The sequence below is a fragment of the Toxotes jaculatrix genome, chromosome 10 (genome assembly GCF_017976425.1).
Source record: "Toxotes jaculatrix isolate fToxJac2 chromosome 10, fToxJac2.pri, whole genome shotgun sequence".
Taxonomy (NCBI): domain Eukaryota; kingdom Metazoa; phylum Chordata; class Actinopteri; family Toxotidae; genus Toxotes; species Toxotes jaculatrix.
Window position 1 is genome coordinate 10,517,351 of NC_054403.1, and position 20,910 is coordinate 10,538,260.

General features: G+C 40.7%; 1 protein-coding gene across 2 annotated transcripts; it reads right to left on the reverse strand.

Annotated features, from left to right (window-relative positions):
- Window positions 1-2,982: 2,982 nt before the first annotated feature.
- On the reverse strand, window positions 2,983-15,878 carry sncb (synuclein, beta). Of its 2 annotated transcripts, none has more exons than XM_041048410.1 (6): window positions 15,827-15,878; window positions 13,096-13,229; window positions 8,923-8,952; window positions 8,573-8,658; window positions 5,254-5,340; window positions 2,983-3,704 (listed from the first exon to the last, which is right to left on the reverse strand). In XM_041048410.1, exons 2-6 carry the CDS (start codon window positions 13,214-13,216, stop codon window positions 3,675-3,677), a joined length of 354 nt encoding a protein of 117 aa, XP_040904344.1. In that variant the 5' UTR covers window positions 13,217-13,229; window positions 15,827-15,878; the 3' UTR covers window positions 2,983-3,674. The 2 variants fall into 2 exon arrangements, with proteins under 2 accessions (XP_040904344.1, XP_040904343.1); XM_041048409.1 differs by lacking the exon at window positions 15,827-15,878 and adding an exon at window positions 14,273-14,320.
- Window positions 15,879-20,910: the final 5,032 nt, after the last annotated feature.

Here is a 20,910-nt window from a genome sequence, read left to right on the forward strand (position 1 = left end):
CTGATTGCAGAGGCTACAGGTTTGTCTCTAGAAGAATCTATCTTAGGCAATCCTCGCTCTTTAAGCTGTGGCTGTGTCTATTGAAAAGCTTCACATTTCCAGTTTCCCTGGAAACCACGGTCGGGTTCTGGCAGTGAGTGGTAATGTAATGACAAAATCTCTGTTCGGCTCTCTAATCATCAGTAAATCATAGTAATTAACTCCAGGTTCTCATAGCAACACAAAGGGAACTGTGTGCAGAGAGATAAACCTGTGAATTGGCTTTGCAGGACAAATTTTTGACGTGGCATAAATTGGTGATAAAGACTTTCATGTCAACACAGGTGATGAGTGTGAGGGCTTCTGAAGGGGGAGAGGGGGTAGACGTGCAGAAGAAGGATTTCTCTTCTTAAATATGGTTTTACGTAAGACAGCAAAGTGTGGGTGTCTGTGAAGGCCAGATTTGTTTGACCACTCTCAGTGTAAAGAAATCAGTGATCAGTTGTAGTCTGAAAGCAAAAATCAGGCTGGTTAGATACGAAAAAGAAAGGCACTTCCTCTAAACCAAATTTAGTTTTGTGGAGGCAGATCATCACAGGCTCATTACAGGACCAGAAAAGTGATGCAAACTCAAGTCTTGTGGAGGAAATTTGTGAAATATTAGTACTGTTGCATCTGTGAAAGTGCATGAAAGACAACAGGGGATATCAGCTGAAGGAGCCTGGAGGAATCAAGAGCTGCGCCTCCCACACAAACACTTGTAAACCACAGTCTTTCATACTCAGTCCTCCCTCCAACCTCTCCGCTTTGCGACATGTAATTCTCTAGAGCCTCTGTAATTCTGCTCGCCTTGAATAATTGTGTGGGACCGAGGATGTTTACATTTCTTTTATTTTTGAGAATCTTCCTTTTCTTGGTTTTTACTGTAGCGGTGGGCTGCAGCTTGGCCAGAACACCGTGTACTGACAGAAGTATTCTCACCATTAATTCAAAGGCCTCCACCAATCCCCGGGCGCTGCAGAGTTCTGTTGCCTAGCAACCACGTAGTATGATGGAGGGAGGTGTGCTACTGAGGGGCCAAGGTAGACAGCTCTGATCACATTCTCATCAGGAGCCATCAGCCTGCCAAAGGCCATCTTCTCAGCAATGTGTTGGTAATGATGATCGTGGTGATTCATTGATGAGGGCTCTCCACAACAGAATGCATCACAAACACAGTGCTTCTACAGCTACTAACAGTGTTATTCCTACTGTATGTGGCAGCATATCACATTTTAATGAACCCGAGAAACATGTTGGTGTCTGTTTTTATTTCTCTAAATAATCACATATAATGAAATGTATAATAAGCAAAAAAACACAAATGGAACAAGGTGAGAGGAAATTTTTTTTTTTTAAAAAAAGACAAAGATTTCCTTTGGAATGTTAGCTGTGTGGAGATATATACTCTCTATAACTTTTTTCTGATTTCACTCCAACATTGCTACTTGTCAATAACCTATGGGTGATCAGACAAGTGGCTCTAGTGCTTCATCTAGAATAGTTCATATTTCAGGGATCATTTGGTCTCCAGTTTCTGTCCAAACTCCTTGATGGTGTCCGTGGCCTTGTCTGCAGCCTTTCCTATGGCTGCTTGAGTCTGTCTGCTGGCTTCTTCAGCAGCTTCAAAGAGTCAGAGTGAAGCAGAGGAGAAATATTCAGGGACTTAAACAACAAAGGGTCGCTATTCGGCTGAAGAAAGTTGCTTTTTATTTGATTAAGCCTATCAAACTTTTGTTATAAACTCACATGCACAATGATGTTAGTACTTGTGTGTTTATGTTTCTGTAAAAAGCTAATTTCCAAAATATTCCATCTACTCTAATAGTTTGACGATCTCTAAAACCACTTTCAACCAAGCAAAATTTGAATGAATCTTCTATTTCTATAGTGCTGTAGTCTATAGTGCACTTCTTTGTACATTTCCAACTCTGAGAGATGAGTGGATTTTTTAATTTTATGTCATTTCAGTAGCTCATCTTTCATCGATCATTAAACACTTAATTTGGGAACAAAATTTTTTCATCCTCTGACATTCTGACTCTGCCATTTAGCTCTTATCTGCTCAAAAGTATATGTCCACAGTCACCTCATCATGCTTCAAAGACAGAGGAGTGTGCAAGTTACCTGTGTTGGCTGTTTCTTTGGAGGAGTCTGCCACCTGCTGCACAGCCTCTTGAGCTGCCTGCACTGAAAGCACATCACAGGGACTTAGAGTGACTGACCTCAGGAGGGAAAAATTATAGCAGTCAACACATTTTCTTTTTAACATTTCAACTCTGTCATTTTTAACAGTTGTAAAGGATAAAAATAACGTGATTTATTAACAAGCAGACAAATCATTGTGACCTTTTCAGGGTTTTTCTTTTTACGTGTCTCATCTTACAGCTGTAGTTCTGTACCTGTGGTGTCCGTGACTCCTTTCGCAGCCGAGTGGCTCGTGCTTTTTAGGCCCTCAAAGGACTTCTTGAACGAGGCCATGGCTCCTGCCTTTTTTCCCTGCAGCTTCCACACATCCGTCTGAGCCGACAGCAGCGGGAGCGGCTGTTTAATACCCTCTGTTTGAGCCCGACACCACCGAGCCTGCACGTTCCAGACGGATTAACCCGAACAAAACCTGCCCAAAGAGGCCCGATCAGACTGGCATCCCAACTATGGCAGAGTCCTGCCAGGGGCCAGAGCCCACTCAGCAGATTCTACACATCCTGCAATCAAACCCCCAGACAACAGTGAGCAAAAAAGAAACGAGGATGATGCATAACAGATCCTAATTTAGATCAACAGGCAGAAAAAGAATTGGTTGCGAAGAGGTTTAAAATCTAATGAGTGATCAGTACCAAAAGTGAGTTATCATTATCACATTATCAAACAACACTAACAAATGGTTTCTTTTTTACTTTTTATTTACAGAGGATTTGTATGTCTGGCTTAACACATAAACCTTAATATTGACAAGTCCTGCAATTTAAAGCACATATTGATATGACAACCATTATGATTTCAAGACATAATATATTGACTTGTTAAAATCTTCAGTACACACAAACACACGCACACACAAACATGTATACTCTGTCCATTTCTAACAGATAATTTACTGGAATGATTTCACAAGCAACTATAAAGATACAATGTAAAAAACTCTTACTTCAAAAACGTTCAAATAAAATTTCCAAAGAAATGCAAAAAGAAAAGAAAAACCCACAAACAGGCATTGTCGACACTTAAGGGGATATTATTGTATTCATATCTGCTTGCAACCGGACATATTTATTTTTTCCACTCCCAATGTCTCATTGGAAGATGATGAACATCTATTGCACATTTCTAAATACAGATACACAGAAGTACAAAGTCACAAGCCCTGGCTCTGGTCTCATTTCATTGGGAGGGAATCAAGGAAATGAGACTGAGTGGACAAATCCTACATTTCAATAAATACCTACACCCAACACATTACATTAATAACATGACATTTACAATATATAATAATAAAAGATTTGTCTTGAAGGAAGAACATTTTTCAGTGGGAATGCTTGTCTTTTTTGTTGTTTTTTTGCAACAGGGGTATAATTGTAATAGTTTCAGCATTTGTCCTTTTTATTATTAGAAATATTATTGTGCTGCTGGTTGGATGGTGGCTTGGGCTGATGCTTTTATGCTTCTGGCTCGTAATCCTGGCTCTCCTGGGAAAAGAAGAACAGATTTTAAGCGACAGGAAGGCTCACATCTGCAGTACAGAGAAGCTCCAGATTAGATGTAAATTCATCAGTAAGACTTTAATTAAAACTTAATCACATGCACTTGAACTTACATCAGTTCAAGAAGAATATATATGACAGAGAGCTTATGGTAACATAGGATAGCTCTGTGCTGAAGAAGGTAATGTCACTCCATCACAGCTGAGCTCCTTTGCTGGATCAGTGTCTCTATAGCCAGCAGAGGGCAGCACAAGCCCACACCAGCTTCAAGGACGAGTCGTGAGCACATTCCCATCATCGTTGTAACCCTGCACACGCCTCCTCCTCACACATGATCATAAAAAAACATAGCCTCCAGGAATGTGCAATAGTCTTAGGTCATCTGATGTAGTCACAAAACCATGTGTGATACTGGCTGAGATGGATTTCTATCTCAAAATCCTTCCAGTGAACGCTCGGTTCACTCTGAACACTCAGACTCCATATTTACAGCAATGCAGGGAGACCCTGACATTACCCACAATGCACAGAGGCAGAGAGCGTCATCACCACACCCATTCAGACAGAGCTTGCACAACCCTGGTGTAGCGAGGGATGGGGGAAGGGAAAGAGATGCGGAGGAGTGGGAGAGAGATGGAGGAGGACACGGATGATATGAGCTACTGCCGCTGAGAAATTCATTTTTAATTTGCATCTCAGGAAATATCTCCATTTTATTCCTTCAACTGATTAATGCAGTAATCCACTGATGGAGGCTGTAAGTGGGAATGAAGAGCAAATCCCAGCAAATGTACTGAATAAATTTAACGTTAACACAGATCATGCAGAATATTAAATCTTCCACCAACTGAAGCTGATTTTACTTTAATGTTGACCATGAATTTAGCAGGTTTCAGGCTAAAAACACAGTGCAGTGATTTAAATAATTATATACATGAGTAAAATGATCATTTTCAACATTAAATGCATTGAAGGATATTTTATATATACTATTAGAGCTATTTAAAATCTGTTTTCAAAGCATTAGGTTCTGCACAGTTTGTCTCGCCCCTGACAGCCAAATTCCAAAAATAACCATCTGTGTCAGACTCGCATCCCTCCTCCATGCACACACCGACACACACCCAACGCTCTGTGTAGGTAGGTGGTGCTAAATTCACTGTACTCGCTATGTGGCAATTGGCTTGTTAACCCTCTATTTTCATTTCCACAGAGAAGGAGAATTACCTCAGCGTGAGCTGTAGTGTTTGTGTGGGGCAGAAGTGGAGGGCAAGTGTGGAGTGCTATTGAAATGCAATACAGCTAAAATGTGTAACCATGCAGAGATGGTGAATACTGATGAGTCTCCATATACTGTAACTGAATGGACTCATCCCTGCCTGTTGTCCATGGATTTACAGTTTTTTTCATGAGCTTTTAACATCACATACAAATAGCTATTTAAAATAAAATCATATAGGCCAATTCAAACGCTGAGACATGAGATACTTTAATGTAGTGCAGACATGCGCTATGGGTCATGTAGGCTGGTTACCTGCTGGGTCTCGTCATATGTCTCCCCTTCTGCCTCCAGCATTGCCTCTCCCTGGCCCTCCATGGCCTCCTGCCCATACTCCTCAGGCTGTAGAGAGAGAGACAGAGAGAGAGACAGAGAGAGAGAGAGAGAGAGAGAGAGAGAGAGAGAGAGACAAAGAAAGGAAAGTAACAGCTATACCATCTATACATATTTATGGATAATTGTAGAATTTCTACAATTGTGACTCTGTTTCCTATCCATGGAGCCCCAGAGGTCACATCTCCATGGTCATCAACTCAAAAAATACATTTATGACCAAATGCCTGAAAAACCAGTGATATTCTCGTCAGCCTCAATGGTAGAGAAAGCTCTATGGTAACTGATAAGAGGCAAAACTGGGGCTAGAAAAGATGAAAACCAACAATGCATTAATCTGTCTCTCAGTACCTGATTTTTAAGGGACTATTTTCAGCTGCGGACTAATACACATTTGATACTCTAGAGAGTGTTTAGAACAGTGGGACGTTGTTTGTTGGACTCAAAATAAACTACAGTGTGTGTGTTCATGTTAATGAAGGAACACTGCACTGATGTGTTTTTTCTGGACAGCAGTTGAGCTCTATGGCACAAACTAATAAGCTTAATCTGGCTTTGGACAGACAATAATTGTTTGCAGATCAGTTCCATGAAGGTTTTGGTCATTTGATTGCTTTTTTTGACATCAAGATAAATACAGAATATCACCAGACCTGTCCTTTAATGTTTAAGGTAACGCTGAACATCTAATAGCTTGATATCATAACAATGTGAGCCTTAACCATCCTTTAACTCCTTCTGAGAGCTTTCTGAAGCAGACAGCAGTCAATCATTGAGACATACTACTACAAGTCCTGAAAACAAAGCTAGTGGGTCACCACACATTTATTTTTAAACCCAGCACTAATCAAGTCAATTAGGTCAGAGGAGAACAGACCATAATCCTGTGTGCTGTATGAAGCTGGTGTTATTTCTGTAAGCCCCCCAACACGATTAGCATGGCTTTTAAATGCTATACAATGGGAAACCACCACAAAGACACCTAATCAGACGGATCATTGCCTGAGAAAAAGTGAACATGAAAAAGGCTGTTTATGTGATTATAACAGAGTAAAGATAAGCTGTCTGTCTGTCTGACTGGTCACACATTTGAATTCAGTTTGAGACACAAGCACAAGGAAATCTCATGTTCAGATCGTGCAACACAAATCTGTCTAAAACAATCATTTGAATTCTGTTTTCAAACGATTCCAAGTTCAGTATCTTGCATGAATGGATATGTAAGTGCAATTTTAAAGTGCAAAATACTGGCTATTTTGTTTTTCCTTTAAAACATTTGCAGAGTCAAACAGAGTGGATGTTTAGCCCAGCACAAGCTAAAACTGAAACAAAAGGCAGCTCTGCTCATGTGATAGCATTGTCAACAGCTGAACAGTCTGTTGTCAGGGTGTTGAAATGAGTAGTTTTATCACTTAGACACTGCCTTCCAGAAGCCTATTAGAGCAGGCTGTCAGATTTACTAGATTAACGACTCAGTGGAGAGGGTCCAACTCTGAAGGATGAAGGCTTAGGACAGGATGAGGACCTCCCTGTTTCCCTGACAGTCTGACAGAGATAGACGAAATGTCAACAAGCTGACAGCGCGTGAATGGGTCACTGAAGGTAAAGAACAAAGGAGGAAAACAGCAACTGCAAAAAGAAAAAGGAAATGCGCATCACTTCAAATTATATGCTGGTTTTCCCATGTTCTGTGTTTGTGGAAAGCTGAGTCTGTCCCAGCTCTCTCCATGAACCTCCAGGATCACGGCGTGTATAACCTAATGTGAACAGTGACATTAACAGAGGTCACTGGGGGGGGGGCAGGGTATAATAATGGAAAAGCTGTGTGTTGAAGGGAGCTGATAGTCCCACAGAGAGATTTTTCAGATCCTTTAAAGGCACCTGAACATTGAAACAGGGTGAAGCTACAGAGTGAAAGCTGCTGTGTGTACAGTGCAGACTGTGCAGAACAACCATATATCCTCAAGAATCCTCAGCTTCCTCCAAAAAAACTCAAGTGTAAAGCAAGGCTTTAGTGTATTTTCATCAAACATAGAAGGATGATTTATTTTGTTGAATTTTAACTGTATAAAAGCTGTTAATCAGAAGTTTACATATTCAGTTTTTCAAAAAAACAAAACAAAAAACAAACTAAACAACAAAAACACAGCCATGTTTCCTCAGGAAATACAAGTTCAGCTACAGTAAATGTCTGTGCTGACAGCTCAGGAACAAAATAGATGAAATTCAGACTAATAACTCTGTTTTGGAGTGTTATGCAGATTTATCAGCCGTATAAATCTGGCCCTGCTACAACCACGATCCTGTCCAGACTTTAATGAACGCAACTTACAAGAAGTAGCCAACTGTAAGTGAGCCTTGGATCAGGAAGAGAGGGTTGTTATTTTTTCGCTTGTTCGCTTGTTGACTCGTGTGCGCAAACATAAAATGCTCAATCAGGAATAACAGCACGCTGCTGTACTGTTACCATGCATGTATGAAGCAGTTTTTGATGTCATTTCATTATGGGGCAATAACTGAAAGGGAAGTCCACTGACGAGGTATAATTTACCTGGGGCATGGGGAAATACTACTTCTTCTCCTGTGGCTCTGGAGGATGTGGTTTTTTTTTTGTTTTTTTTTTTAAGTTTGGAAACGTAACCCTGATAACTTCATTAACAATCATGATGAACTATTCCAGTGGTTGAAGGAGATCATTTCCTTTGCAGAACAGACTTTTCTTAATTTAATTTATTTATTTTGAAAAAATCTGCCTTTATGGAACTGTAACACTAAATTGTGTGTTTTTCATTTTGAAGTGCTGTACATTTCCCAATATTAGATTCATACTGGAATTGTTGCTGAAACAATTACTCCCAGATTAATCAATAATAAAAAAATAATAGAAAGTTGTTTTGGCTTTAGTTTTGTATTCTCAAATACAACATCAAAGAAATGACATACTGTACGTTAGAATGTATACTAAAATTTTACTGATCACAGATGTACTTTTTAAATGTGCATTTCAGTTTTGCTGGTCTGTTTTGTTTGTTTTTTTTTTCAGGACGACACAGAAACAACATGTAAAACAACAACATGGTTTCACAGGTCAGACCCAACCCAGTCCCTGTATAGCAGGTGTGTGTGTGTGAACACACTGCAACACTTTGTCTGGTAGCAGAAAATGAAACCGTGTGTAACAGTACAGAGTTAATCTTGTGTGCCAGCAGGGAGCTGATGATGGCTGCAATGTCATACATACATTCATGTCAGAGGGGAACTCATCCTTCTTCACCAGGCCAGTGGCAGCGGCGATGTTCCCCATAGCCCCAGTGGTCTTCTCAGCCACTGTAGAATCACACACAAACATTGTGTTCACACGCACACGTAAGACTATCTCAACAGATTCTGCAGACAGATTAAAAGCATGCACATGATCTTTGCCGTCTTTGTCTCCTAATTGATTATTGTACATTATGAGCACTTACACCTGCCCCCCCCAATCACCATAATGAGTCTGCCATTTTCCAGTTAGAAGTTTCTTGCCACTGTAATGAAACTAAGCATCTTACTGCAACAAGTAAGGTTTGACGAACGGAGGTACAAACTCACCTGTGCCCACGCTATCTTTGGCCTTGTTACCTGAATTAAAACAAATAAATAAATAATTAGTTAAAAAAGATGTAGGTTCAAATCAAGTGCCATTTGACATTTTGCATGTGGAGGTTAGTTTTCTTTTGTGTGCGTATGTATGCAGATAAAGGAATTTTACACTTTCCTATAACTAACCACCAAAGCACCTCTTCCATTCAGAATGAAATGAATAACAAGCCCATGCAGTCTGAGATTCAGGCTGCCTTGTGCTTTGTTGAAACACACCATTTTTAAGTGACTTACTCTTTCACCAGCCTGACAAGTCAACTGTCATCTACCTGACAGTGTGATTCATGATGCATTGATGCTGCAGTGACAGAAAAGCAGAATTAATTCAATGTTACAGCACTGCAGCCTCCTGCTTGTAACTGCTCACATTATAAACTGTGTGGATGGTTGGAACAGACATAATGAACTTTGAACCCAATTTGTTTTTATGCAAGTCCAGAAAAAAAAATTTGCTGAAACAAATGTCAGATCTCATGGAACCCCATGATCAGGCTGTAAGCTGCAGTTTGTGATTCTGTAGGAAATCTTGGTTAGAGTTCACTGCTTGGCAAAGCTTTGCCGGCACAACAAGAAGTCACAGCTTCTGCACTTGACTTTTTCTGTACTTCTGTTGTGTGGAGTTATTAAACTTTGTAGCTGCTTTAAACCACAACCACTTGTTCAATTCTCTAACCTTTGGCAGATCTCATCCATCTTCACTGTACTCCATTGAGCTACTTGGGCAATCTACTGTGTGCACACTGGTCCTGATCACTCAACCCTTGTCATCCTCTCTCCTGTGCAGCAGTCACATGCCTTATTGGTCCCTAAGGGCCTTTAAAAGCCAACTGAGGAGAGATGAAATGATGATGAAGCACAGAACCGTCTCTACAAAACACGAGCCTCAAAGCAAAACATACATCTAAGGGATGCATCCATTTAAGCACCGGCTCTGGTGAAGTTCTGTGGCACAAATGGATGATAGATGTTGCGGATAGAGGCATAACTAGTACAAGTGACAACTGATATTTTTAAGCATCTCCAGAAAAATAACCTTTCACATAAGATTGTCTGTAACATTTTTCGTTAATGAACAACCCCCCCCACCCCCCCCCCCCCAAAAAAAAAAACCCACCAGACTTAATGATCATTTCTGAGAATTGTGTGTCAAACTCATGTAAGTGTTAAAGTAAAAAAAAAAAAAAAGGTTACATTTCAAAAAGTGTGATCTTTAACAAGGAAAAAAAAATCTAGTTCTTGTGTGTGATTTTTCTGACATTTTCAAAGTTAATGACTCTTTTCCTTGCTGGCTCATGCTATTTATCACTTTTAGTACTGGTGCTGACTTTTAAATGAGGATAAAGAGCCATGATTCATTTCACACACAAATTCTACCTTAAATATATGAAATTATTATTGCCTGAACACTGACAATAACAATTAGCTAATGATGCATTTGAAACAGATAGGTAAGACTGACATTATTGCTGTAATTTGAGGCTGTAGCTGTAGTTAAGAAAATATTAGTTGCAGTGATCAATTAAACTGTAGAAATGAGCTGCCATATACTGACACTGATGTGGTGAGACTGCAGCGGTTTCACAAAAGTTATTGCTTTGCTTTCAAAACAGCTCTGTGAAAACACTTCATGGTGTCACAGTAGGGTATTTATCTGCTCTATGAATGAGGCTGTTGTGACATTAAATGGCATGTAGTACAGCAGGGTTTTCTCATTTCCGCCTCTCCTTCACTTACTGAGGCTGGCTGCTCTGCTCAGCTGGGTGGGCGGTCTACAGCAGCAGCAGCAGCTGTCAAAAGGTGGGCCACAGACCTATCAGATCACTCTTACCCCTCCTCCAAGAGGGGCCTTCAAGCAAATCATACGCAGCTTTCTGGGGCATCACCACGCTCAACAAGCAGCACGCAGAAGCACACAGATGCCACAGAAATGCTCCTTTCCTTTTCTGTGCACAACAGGCAAAAGGCAAGATGAGGCGTAACATGCGGGAGATGAACACAAGCCTGCACATGTTGTGACATGCTTAGCTGTGCAGATGAGTGACAGGGACATGGTGCTAAATATGCAGGGGAACCGGATTCCATCTCATTGCAGACACATCTGACAACTTCTCCTAGAATCCCCCATGTCACTTGTATGCACCCAAAAGCATATGGTCACCAAATCAATGATATGAACTGGTGACTGTAGAACTACCAGCAGGGGGTGTCGCTGGAAATTTGGGCTCTCTGACAACAGCTCATCGACTGACAAAACAGGTTCCAGGGCCTCTGTCCAGCTATGGGTCCCCTGACTCACCCAGCCCTCCTCCCACTCACCCCGACCAGACCAACTGGAGGGTGACAAGCAGAGCCAGCCAACACAGAAGAAAATATTTACCATAAACAACATGGTGACATTTGTCAGCATGAATATATGGTCAGAAATCCATGAAATCACATAAAATAAAATAAAACAAGTTACATCCCTATTACACCCCACTGTGTAGTATGTGACATATACATGGCAATAATAATAGTTCTGTCATTTTTCAAGCAAAAATGCAATAAACATTACATCCTGCTTCTCAGTCCTGAGGACTTTATTTATCTTTTATAACTGTAAAGCTTTGCATTGTGAACTGTCGATTGGACAAAACAAGCAACCTGAAGATGTCTGACTCCTTCCTCTGACATTTTGTGAACCAAATGATTAATTGAATAATCAATAAAATGATTTTCACATCAATACATAATTAAAAGACTCCTTAGCTGCAGCCCTGGACCTCTGAAAACCACAACTAGATAACTCAAATCAGGTTCTTTGAATTATGGTTGATATAATTTTATTCAACAATTGAATTTACTGAGCATGGTGTGAATTATTTAGACAATAGAACTAGTTAGCATTGTCTATTATGACATTAAAATTTCATTATTTCATAACGATTTTACACCATTAAAGAATGATCCTGAATTACTGCCCAGCAACACAGACAATTAAATTATGCATAGCGCTGCATTTACAAGTGAAACATAATAGAAACTGAACTGGAATAGGGAGACTGAGAAAGTTGGTCTTGATCAGTGATCAAAGAGATTGAGACAATGTTTTTGTCAGTTTCTACCTGCCCAGCTGCTTTTTCAGGTGTCTGTCTACCTCCATGTCATGTGTGTTTACTTAAATAATGATTTAATGCAAGTGATATAGATTGAGTCAGTAATCTCTGCCACACAGTACTTAGCAACTTGGCAATCTGTATGGTGTTACATTACAAATTAAGCAGCTTTGAAACGAAGAATAGCAGAGGCCTTTTAGCTTGTGCCTTCAGGAGGTGATCGCGAGCTTAGACTGTTTTACAATCTGCTGCCATCCAATGCAGGGACATGTGGCAAGAGCTGCTCCCACCATCCTGCTGCCCCACCCCCACCACTGTTCCCATCTCCTGCCTGTGGCCCAGTCAAGTCGGGCGAGAGGGCATAAGGACATTCAGAGCCTTGAATCGCAACATCTATGTCAAATTAACTCCTTATCCCAGAGTATTCTCTTTTAAGATCTACCAACATTTACAGGAGCCAATGCTAAATTACTGATTTTGATGTAGTGAGTAAAATAGGTGATTATTAATACACTGCATTAGCCTGCATCACTAAAACAAGATATTGATCAGCTGACAGGCTGAGTGATTCATCAAATTACTGCTGCTATAATAAACTACACTCAATCTACCAAAGGAGTGCATTCAGTAGTATTTTAACATGCATCACACTGTGAAATGTCTATTATTTTAACTAACACCACACATTTAGTCCAATAAAAGAAATACAGTTATACAGAGGAAACCATGCTGGTGTAATATTATCATCTAACTGTATAATGATGTTGAACAAAAAGATTAAAATATAAGCAACACATGCAGCCCGTTAGTTTTGTCCACGTATGGGGAAAGCTATTAGCTATTAGTTATTGTATTATTTAACCATTTGTTTCAGGACGTGGGAATGCTGCACGAGCCAAGTCATAAAATATTCTCTCTGCTTATTTGCTGCTGCTCCTGCATAAAGCAGGAACAGTAGCAGCCTCAGTGGGCCTGTGTGTGATTTGCATGTAAATAACCTGCAAACAGAGATTTGTGATCATCTTACCTACAAACATAACTCCTTCTTTAGTCTTTTCGGCTGCAACTGCGACTCCTTCCTTGGTCTTCTCTGCAGCCACAGCCATCCCCTCTTTCGCTTTAGACAAACCCTTCATAAACACATCCATCTTGGCCGAGCTACTGTGGAGAGATGGACCATACATACTGTCAGTCACCATAGCAGGTCTCACGTTTTTTTTTAGCTTATTTCTATGCAGAAATGACATTTATTGAATCAGACTTTGATTAAGCAACTTTCAGTAGATTACCTCAATATATTTCAACAAGGTTTTATGGATTTCAGTCTAACATAAGACCATACGTTATGATAAAAGAAGGCAGCACCGCCTCCTGTGGCCGATCTTGACAGCTGCAGTCCAGTCATCAGGCTGTAGTAAACCCCCCCTCCTCGTTCACTCATGCATTCAACCCCCTTTTCACATCCTCGTCAATGCATGAAATATTAAAAGGCAAAAAGATTTCAATGAAATGGTTAATCGTGGTGGCGCTCATTAATTATTGCTCGCCTGTAATGCTACTCTCGGTGGCAGCGAGATGACAGGACTGCACCTGGGAAAAAGCGCAGGCCTTTTCAAGAGACACTCTACAGCAATATTACACTAGAAGGTGGCATTTATTTCAGGAGCTACACAACGTTGCTGGGGGAAGGGAAGCACGATGTCCACTATGATATCTGCACGCATTACGGTTTTAACGTAGAATTAATGTGGATGTAATCTGAGCTTGTCCGATCACACGCTGGGAAACGTTTTGGTAAAAACACACCAGGCTGCAGACCAACAGCTCGAATTGCATTCCTGCATCTGACACCCATCGTTCAGAGTCCCATCCTGGATGTTGCAGGTCAAGCCTGTAATTACTACATGCACCAATTTACGATGTCCACCATTTGTCACGTTTGCATCCGTGCCTGACTATCTTAGCCTTTGCATCATCGTCCATGCACTATCAATAATAAACTGAGACAAAAAGAAAGATTATTCATGTCATGTATGTAGGAATGCAGGCTTAAGAGCTAAGATAGAGATTTTTTTTTTTTTTAAACCAGTGCCTTCCAATGACGACGCTTACATGCATGGTCCTCAAATGCTGGTGACCTCTATATGTTAAAAAAAAAAAAACAATTGTAAAGGATTGCAAGAGGAAAAAAACAGAGTGCTTACCTATTTACAAATAGCCTTGGACTTGTCCCCTTATGATTCTGTCGCACAGTCGAGTCAAACTATCGTCTAAATGGGAGATATCTTCAAATGATCACTAGGTGGGCCTTTCTCGGGCTGATCTCCACCAACAGGAACGGCCCCCTTCACAGTGCGGCTGAGACTATCACGTCCACCCCCCACCCCCCTCCTCCACCCAGCCTCCTCCTCCTCCTCTCCTCCCCTCCCCTCCCCTCCCTTCTCTGGCTCCAACATCACTGGCTCCCTCCACTATTGATCACCCTCAGATGTCAACTTGCACAGAAAGGAAAATAAGCTTAACAGAGGAGCACCACGTCATCTGGTCCCTTTCCCATTGCAGCTCTTATTCCCGGTGTCCATATTGAAAGATCGTGTAATGTGGTTGCAATGTGACTATGAAGGAATATTACACTAGTCTATGGATGTGATGTTGGCTCTGGACAGACAGTCCCACTGTGAACACTACATTTGTTAGGCAGTGTGGGTGCAATTATTACCTCCTTTTTTTTTTTATTAAATAAAATAATGCTGGAAATTAACTCTTTCCTCGACCTACTTGGCTGATGAATTCTTGTGGACTCCATTTTGGATTTAACTTTGCTACTGACACTATAATTCTATGTTGCACTGAAAACAGGTTCCACATTTTTTGTGGGTGGGTGGGGGTTCATTAAACTATAATCACCATCAACTATAATCACCAGCCTATGTAAAAGTGGTGTCTCATATTTTTACTGCATCTTTACTTTTTAGCCAGTCAGCTCATTTACTGTTGTCTGTTGTTGAAGACATTTAAAACCAATCATCACAAGTATGGGTTATGTGCCAATACTGACATGCTTAGAACTGCATTGACCAAACATGAGTGTGATCTCAGGGTGATACCATTTTGCGGAAAAGATGGGGGTGGGTTAATTTTGCATGAAGCCACGTGAAGCTGCGCTGTATATTGATTCTTCTGACCAGCAAGTCAATATTTTGGACAGATAAACACGAACGCGGTCACTCGAAAAACATAATTTAAAAACCTAAAATAATTTGAGAATACCGGACGGGTTAATTGATATTCCACGATAAGTAAGTAGTCCTTAAAAGTCACACGACAATTTCTGCTTTGCGTTTTAACAGCACTTCAATGTTATGTGGCCAAGATTCGAGAGTTTGTCGTGTGTTATTGTGGGACCGCATCGAACGTGCCTCAGCCAATCAGAGCAGAGGATGAGCTCAGCTCGAATCACGACGTCCCTCGGGTAGAATATCGAACATTCCATTATGTCATGATACCTTCATGAGCTCTGAACTAAAATCGGAGAGCACTAAAACATACACCAAATCGCGTTAGCACTGCTGCCGCTGAATGCTACACATTTCCCCAGATTTCACTGATCTGATTTGCAGCCTAGACGAAGGGTGAAGTACCACCCCCTCCTTTTTTTAACCCCCCTGTCTGACGTATGTGCAGTGACGCCATCCTCGTTGTAGTGGGCGAGTGATTGCGAAATCCTCGTTCTTCCCCCGTCTCCCCCTCCCCCTCACCCAGCTTGAGGAAATCCCAGATAGCTACATCTCCTCGAACTGTCTTGTCTTGTCTCATCTGGTCTCTGTGGACATGAGTAGGCAGGCTGTGGCTCTGGCTCGGCATGGAAATGGCCATCACATTTCATGTCCTGACAGGAGGTAACCTACCAAAGTATGACCACCATGATGTCCTACAAAGAAAAACGCAGCTTACTTAGTGTCTTTGTGGGGCAGCAAAGCAATTTATTTTCCATTCTCCTATCAATTACATACTACTTAGTGTGATTTGTGGGCCAGTACAAATTAATCTTATCTCAGCCTGGAACAGCGATTGAAGCTTCATCCTCCACTGAGTCCCAGCCAGGAGCTGTCCAGGGTGCTGAACCGAAATGTGTCTCTGTCCATGGTGCTGATCTGCTCAAGCTAAAACTGCACAGCCCTGCAGGAAAAGCTGCAAGACAAAAGGGGAAGCAATATCTTACATTAACACACTGCGAGATAACTTTACAGACTATAAATCCAATTGTCTTTTACAACCTGCTGTCAGCTCAGGGGTAAAGTAGATGAATTCACTGCCAGTTTCCTCACTGACTGCTTGTACTTGCAAGACACATCTGCCCTCTTGTGGTGTTTTGTAGTAATGGCATGCTACTCATTTCCCATTTACAGGATTCTTCACAGAAACTGCATACGAATATTAAAGCTGCTTATAATATCACATCATAATGTTCTCAGGATAATAAATGCACCCTTTAATTGGTTACTAGCAAATATGTAGTATTTAATGTGAGCATCTTTTGTGAATAAAAACATCACTGTGAATAAACAAGCATCACTGCCTAACGCAGCTCATCAATATGTAAAAACAACATTATCAGTATTGATTTCAATTAAACCCAACTCAGTTAAGGTTCCCGGTCAAAATAAGTGGGGAAAAGTTTGTACATGCAATTAAATGTCAAGCACATTGAGTTTACTTTTAATGAAAACTGCTATATAAATAAAATTGTCTTGCTTAAACCTGAGGAGCGCAAGGAGTAACCAGTGTTTTTAAAACATCCTGAAAGTACGCCATTATTTCATTGGCCCCAGTAACTGAACTTGAACTTGTTTTTTTCAAGATAAGCTGACACATTTGAAAAGCCGAGTAGGTGGAAAAAGTTGGTCATCATTTTTGAAATAAGGCCATTAACATTACAGATACTGTTACGCACAAAACATGCTGGTTAAGTACATATTAAACGTGGGAAGGTTAGGCAAGGTTATTCAGTGCTGAGTAACCCGAACAAGTGAAAAATGTCGTTTTCACATATACCATTGATGCACAGCAGTTAAATCCGCTTCAGGCATGATGCTGTGCAGTCAACTTCACATTCACTGGATGCTGCTGAGCCTCAGCTACAGAAAGCAGGAGGACCAATGATTCACTGAGCATGAAGCTACTCTCATCAAAGGAAAGCATATTGTATAGCCAAAAAGTTGGTACATTGCTCCCCTTTTTCGGACTCCCTGAAGGGGTCTTATAAGTTGCCAAATGTAGTGACACTGTTGCTAAATTGTACAAGTAAAGGGGATTTTAGGTCAGTCCTGTTAGGTTGCACATGTTCCCTTTAACAATGTGTGTCAGTCAGTTAGCGAGGAAAATTTGCTCTCCCACACTTTCAAAATGACTCACCAAGGCAATTTAACAGGTTCAATACACTTAACAGGCATTAGCTTCAGCCAGCAACTATTATATCATACTGAATTATCAGAATTGGTTTCCAGTAACAAAAATATCATCATGGTGAGCATCATCATGTTGCGCACATCTCAGTCTGTTTAGCTTTTACAGGCACATTCAGACCAATATTAATAACAGATTTCACCTCTGTGGAGATGACTAATGACTGTGGGAATATGTGTTGAAATGGGTCCTGACATTTAAAACCTGTGACACATCATGTACCTTCATTCAAAACTAGAAGTAAGCTAGGGTTCTGGAGTGTTACAATGCATGCTGGGAAGTAAGTCACAATGGACAAAAGTAATACAATAATGAGTTACAGCCATGTAATGTAAATAGAGAACTGATTAAAGGTCTAACTAATTATTCCTTAAATTACAGTTATTTTAACGTTTTAGTTCAGCTGATTATTTTTCTCAATTGCCTGAGATACTTGGATAGGTTTCCAATTTGTTGAATACATTCTAGACTGATCTTTCACTAAAAACGCATTTATGGCCCTTTAATGATGATGGTAATAGCAATTAAAATTCATCTTAGTTTCAGGATTTAAACTTTTTAAAATTACAATTTAAAACTTTAAGACTCAGTCCTGATTGGTTAAAAATTCCTAAAACCACTGCCATTAACAGCATCTTAATGAACAGTACCTTGTTGAACCTTCCCTCAGCAGGTTTACCTTATCTGAATTAGAAGAGTTTGCTGTTTGCTGCTAATAAAGGTCCGTTGTTCAGTCTTTGAGAACTTGGTCTTCCAATCCATTTCACAAATACCCTTTTACTACACTACATTAACTTGCACAACACTGTGAAGTCAACAACTCTCATCCTGAGCTGCAACATATTAATGAAAATTGAATAATATCTACTGCTTAACCTCCGATGTTTGCCCAAAATTTGCTCAGTGGTCCACATCTTAAGATTATGATTGCCCAGGTTGCTGTCCATTAATTTTAAGTGTGAATGAGCAGCAGGGCATTTCTGAAGTAGAACTGTGCAAGTTCCACAGACACAGCAGGCCAAAAATAAAGGTGACGTTCTATTCTCGGAAACAAATTGTGAAATCAAATGTTCCCCATGTGCAATTCCAAAAACGCTAGCACAGTCTGATTTCTCAGTCTCAGTCGGGTAGCGGCCCTTTCAGCCCCCAGTGAACTTGCCTTTATCTTTATCATGGCTTCTTTACAACTTGAACTCCTGCCTTTCCCTTTTACAGATCCACTGAGTGGAGTCAGTCAGTCACAGCAAGCATTATATAATCCCAATCAATCTGAGTTATAAAATCTTGACATAGGCCGAGGCAGAGCTACAGCTGAAATTTACAGCTGTTTAGATTGCAAGTCATTTCCCAGTGGCATGTGCATACACACTGCATCTGCCCCGCGGAGCTGAGTGAAAAATAAAGCCCTGCCTGTGAGAGACTTCAAATTTGAGTTTTACTCCCTCTTTGAAGCAGTCATGAATGATTGGGTACATTTACTGCATCAGATGGCTTTAATATGCTTTAGTCTGCCATAAACTGGAGGGGGGTATAGTGCCTTCTGTGGGTCTTTGAGTAGAAAACATTCTTGACGTTTTTGAGAATGATGAAGAAACCAGCAAACTGAAGTAGCCCTCAGCACCTCTAGGTGGCAGCAGAGACTGTTCATCTTCTCAAGGGGTGTGATTACTATTCACAGCACTAACCAGGGTACATATCAACCCAGGACATACATGAATCGATTCAGTTTAATGTATACCCACGGTTGCACGGAATGAAATATCTACTTGTATATGACACTTCTCCGGAGCTTGAGAGTGGGTTTTTATTAGACGTTGCAGGATGCTGCCATCATCACCTTGAACAGTCGCTGCTCTGTGTGTCTCTGTGCATGTGTTCGACCAGCAAGTTTATCATCCACATCCAAAATGGCTCAAGAAGAAACTGCTGTCTCACTATCAAGATGCTGAGGAGGAAAGCAAAATTTGTGTCTGTTTTCATTTCACACACACTGCAGCCTAATCTCACTGTGACTGTCATAATGTGTCCTGTTTACAGCTCTTAGAGAGGATTTGTGCTGTATTTGTTTTTGTTTATTACCCACGTCTGTATTTGTCATAAATGTGATACTCTGACCTCTCCATATCTCTTAAGAATGCACCCACGCTTTTGATGATGTGTGTTAATTTATGTAACGTTTGTTGTTAATATATTTGTTTTAGTGATCCTTTATCAACTGTATACATTATACACAGTGTGGGCATGCCTATAGTCTGCTGATGGAACTATCCTTTGGGTATAATAACGGATGTACTAAAATTAAAGGCATTATGCAAATTGTACATACCAAGTGCTCAAAGCTATTCTCCATCTTCTTTATGCATGCAGGCTTAATTCAATGAATCTGTGTGAGAGCACTTTCACCAATGATGGAGCTCGATATACAGCACCTGAATGTATGCCAAGCTGTACAGATTAACAATGTGACATACTGGAAGCAATATTACAATTATGTCATAGCAATTTGTTAAACTGTCTCAAGGCTGACCGCATGAACAGAGAGATAACTTATGGTTTGTGTGTGCCTGCATGTGTGTGTGTTTGCCTGAGTTTGCTCCTTACAGGAAAAGGTTGCCCATTTCTCTTTTATTTGTCAATTTTTGGCAGTTATATAAACCCATCACAGCTGGCTGGTTGCCTGCACAATTGACTGCTATTAATGTTGATGCATAATTGCATTACATAATGTGTTGTGCTGTCTTTTAGAGGAGTCAGACAGCTGTGGCTATTGGCTGTCTCTGCTGTGCACAGAGTCAAGCACTCTCCTCTAGTACACTGCCAGACAACAGCCTAATCATAAATGGGTGCTGTCACAGGTCATTGTCAATTTTACGCCATATCAATGGGGCTTTTGTAACTGCTACAGTATTTCAATGTATTTAGTTAACGAATTGTAAGATTTTAAGTCCAGGGAGATTTGGTTCATTTTTATTCTTTTATCAGACCACCGCTAATTTAAACACAGCAGTCGTACAATGTCATCAGTGACAGACAGAGAAATCAATCTCTGTTATGAGAGAGAGAGAAAGTGAGAGAGAGAGAGAGAGAGAGAGAGAGAGAGAGAGAGAGAGAGAGAGAGAGAGAGAGAGAGAGAGAGAGAGAGAGAGAGAGCTGGATAGGGAGGCGAACATTTGCTGCGACTGGCTCTGCTTGTAGGTTCCCCAGCAGATGGTAGTGCAGCATCGCAGAGGAGCTTCTATCAGAACAGGATGAAAATGGTGCAGGAGACGAGCTGTCTGAAAACGAACGCTGCAGATTCTGAGGTACGAACCTTAATGGGATAATAGGGTAATATCTTACCTACACCATCATTGTGCAAGGCAGCACATTTAAAAAA

Excerpts from the sequence above, each read along its gene's own strand:
- sncb (XM_041048410.1), bottom strand. The coding sequence starts at position 13,216 with ATGGATGTGTTTATGAAGGGTTTGTCTAAAGCGAAAGAGGGGATGGCT. Across the intron at positions 8,953-13,095 it reads AGAAGGAGTTATGTTTGTAG|GTAACAAGGCCAAAGATAGC; the intron begins GTAAGATGATCA and ends GTTTTAATTCAG. Across the intron at positions 5,341-8,572 it reads AGTTCCCCTCTGACATGAAT|CCTGAGGAGTATGGGCAGGA; the intron begins GTATGTATGACA and ends CTCTCTCTACAG.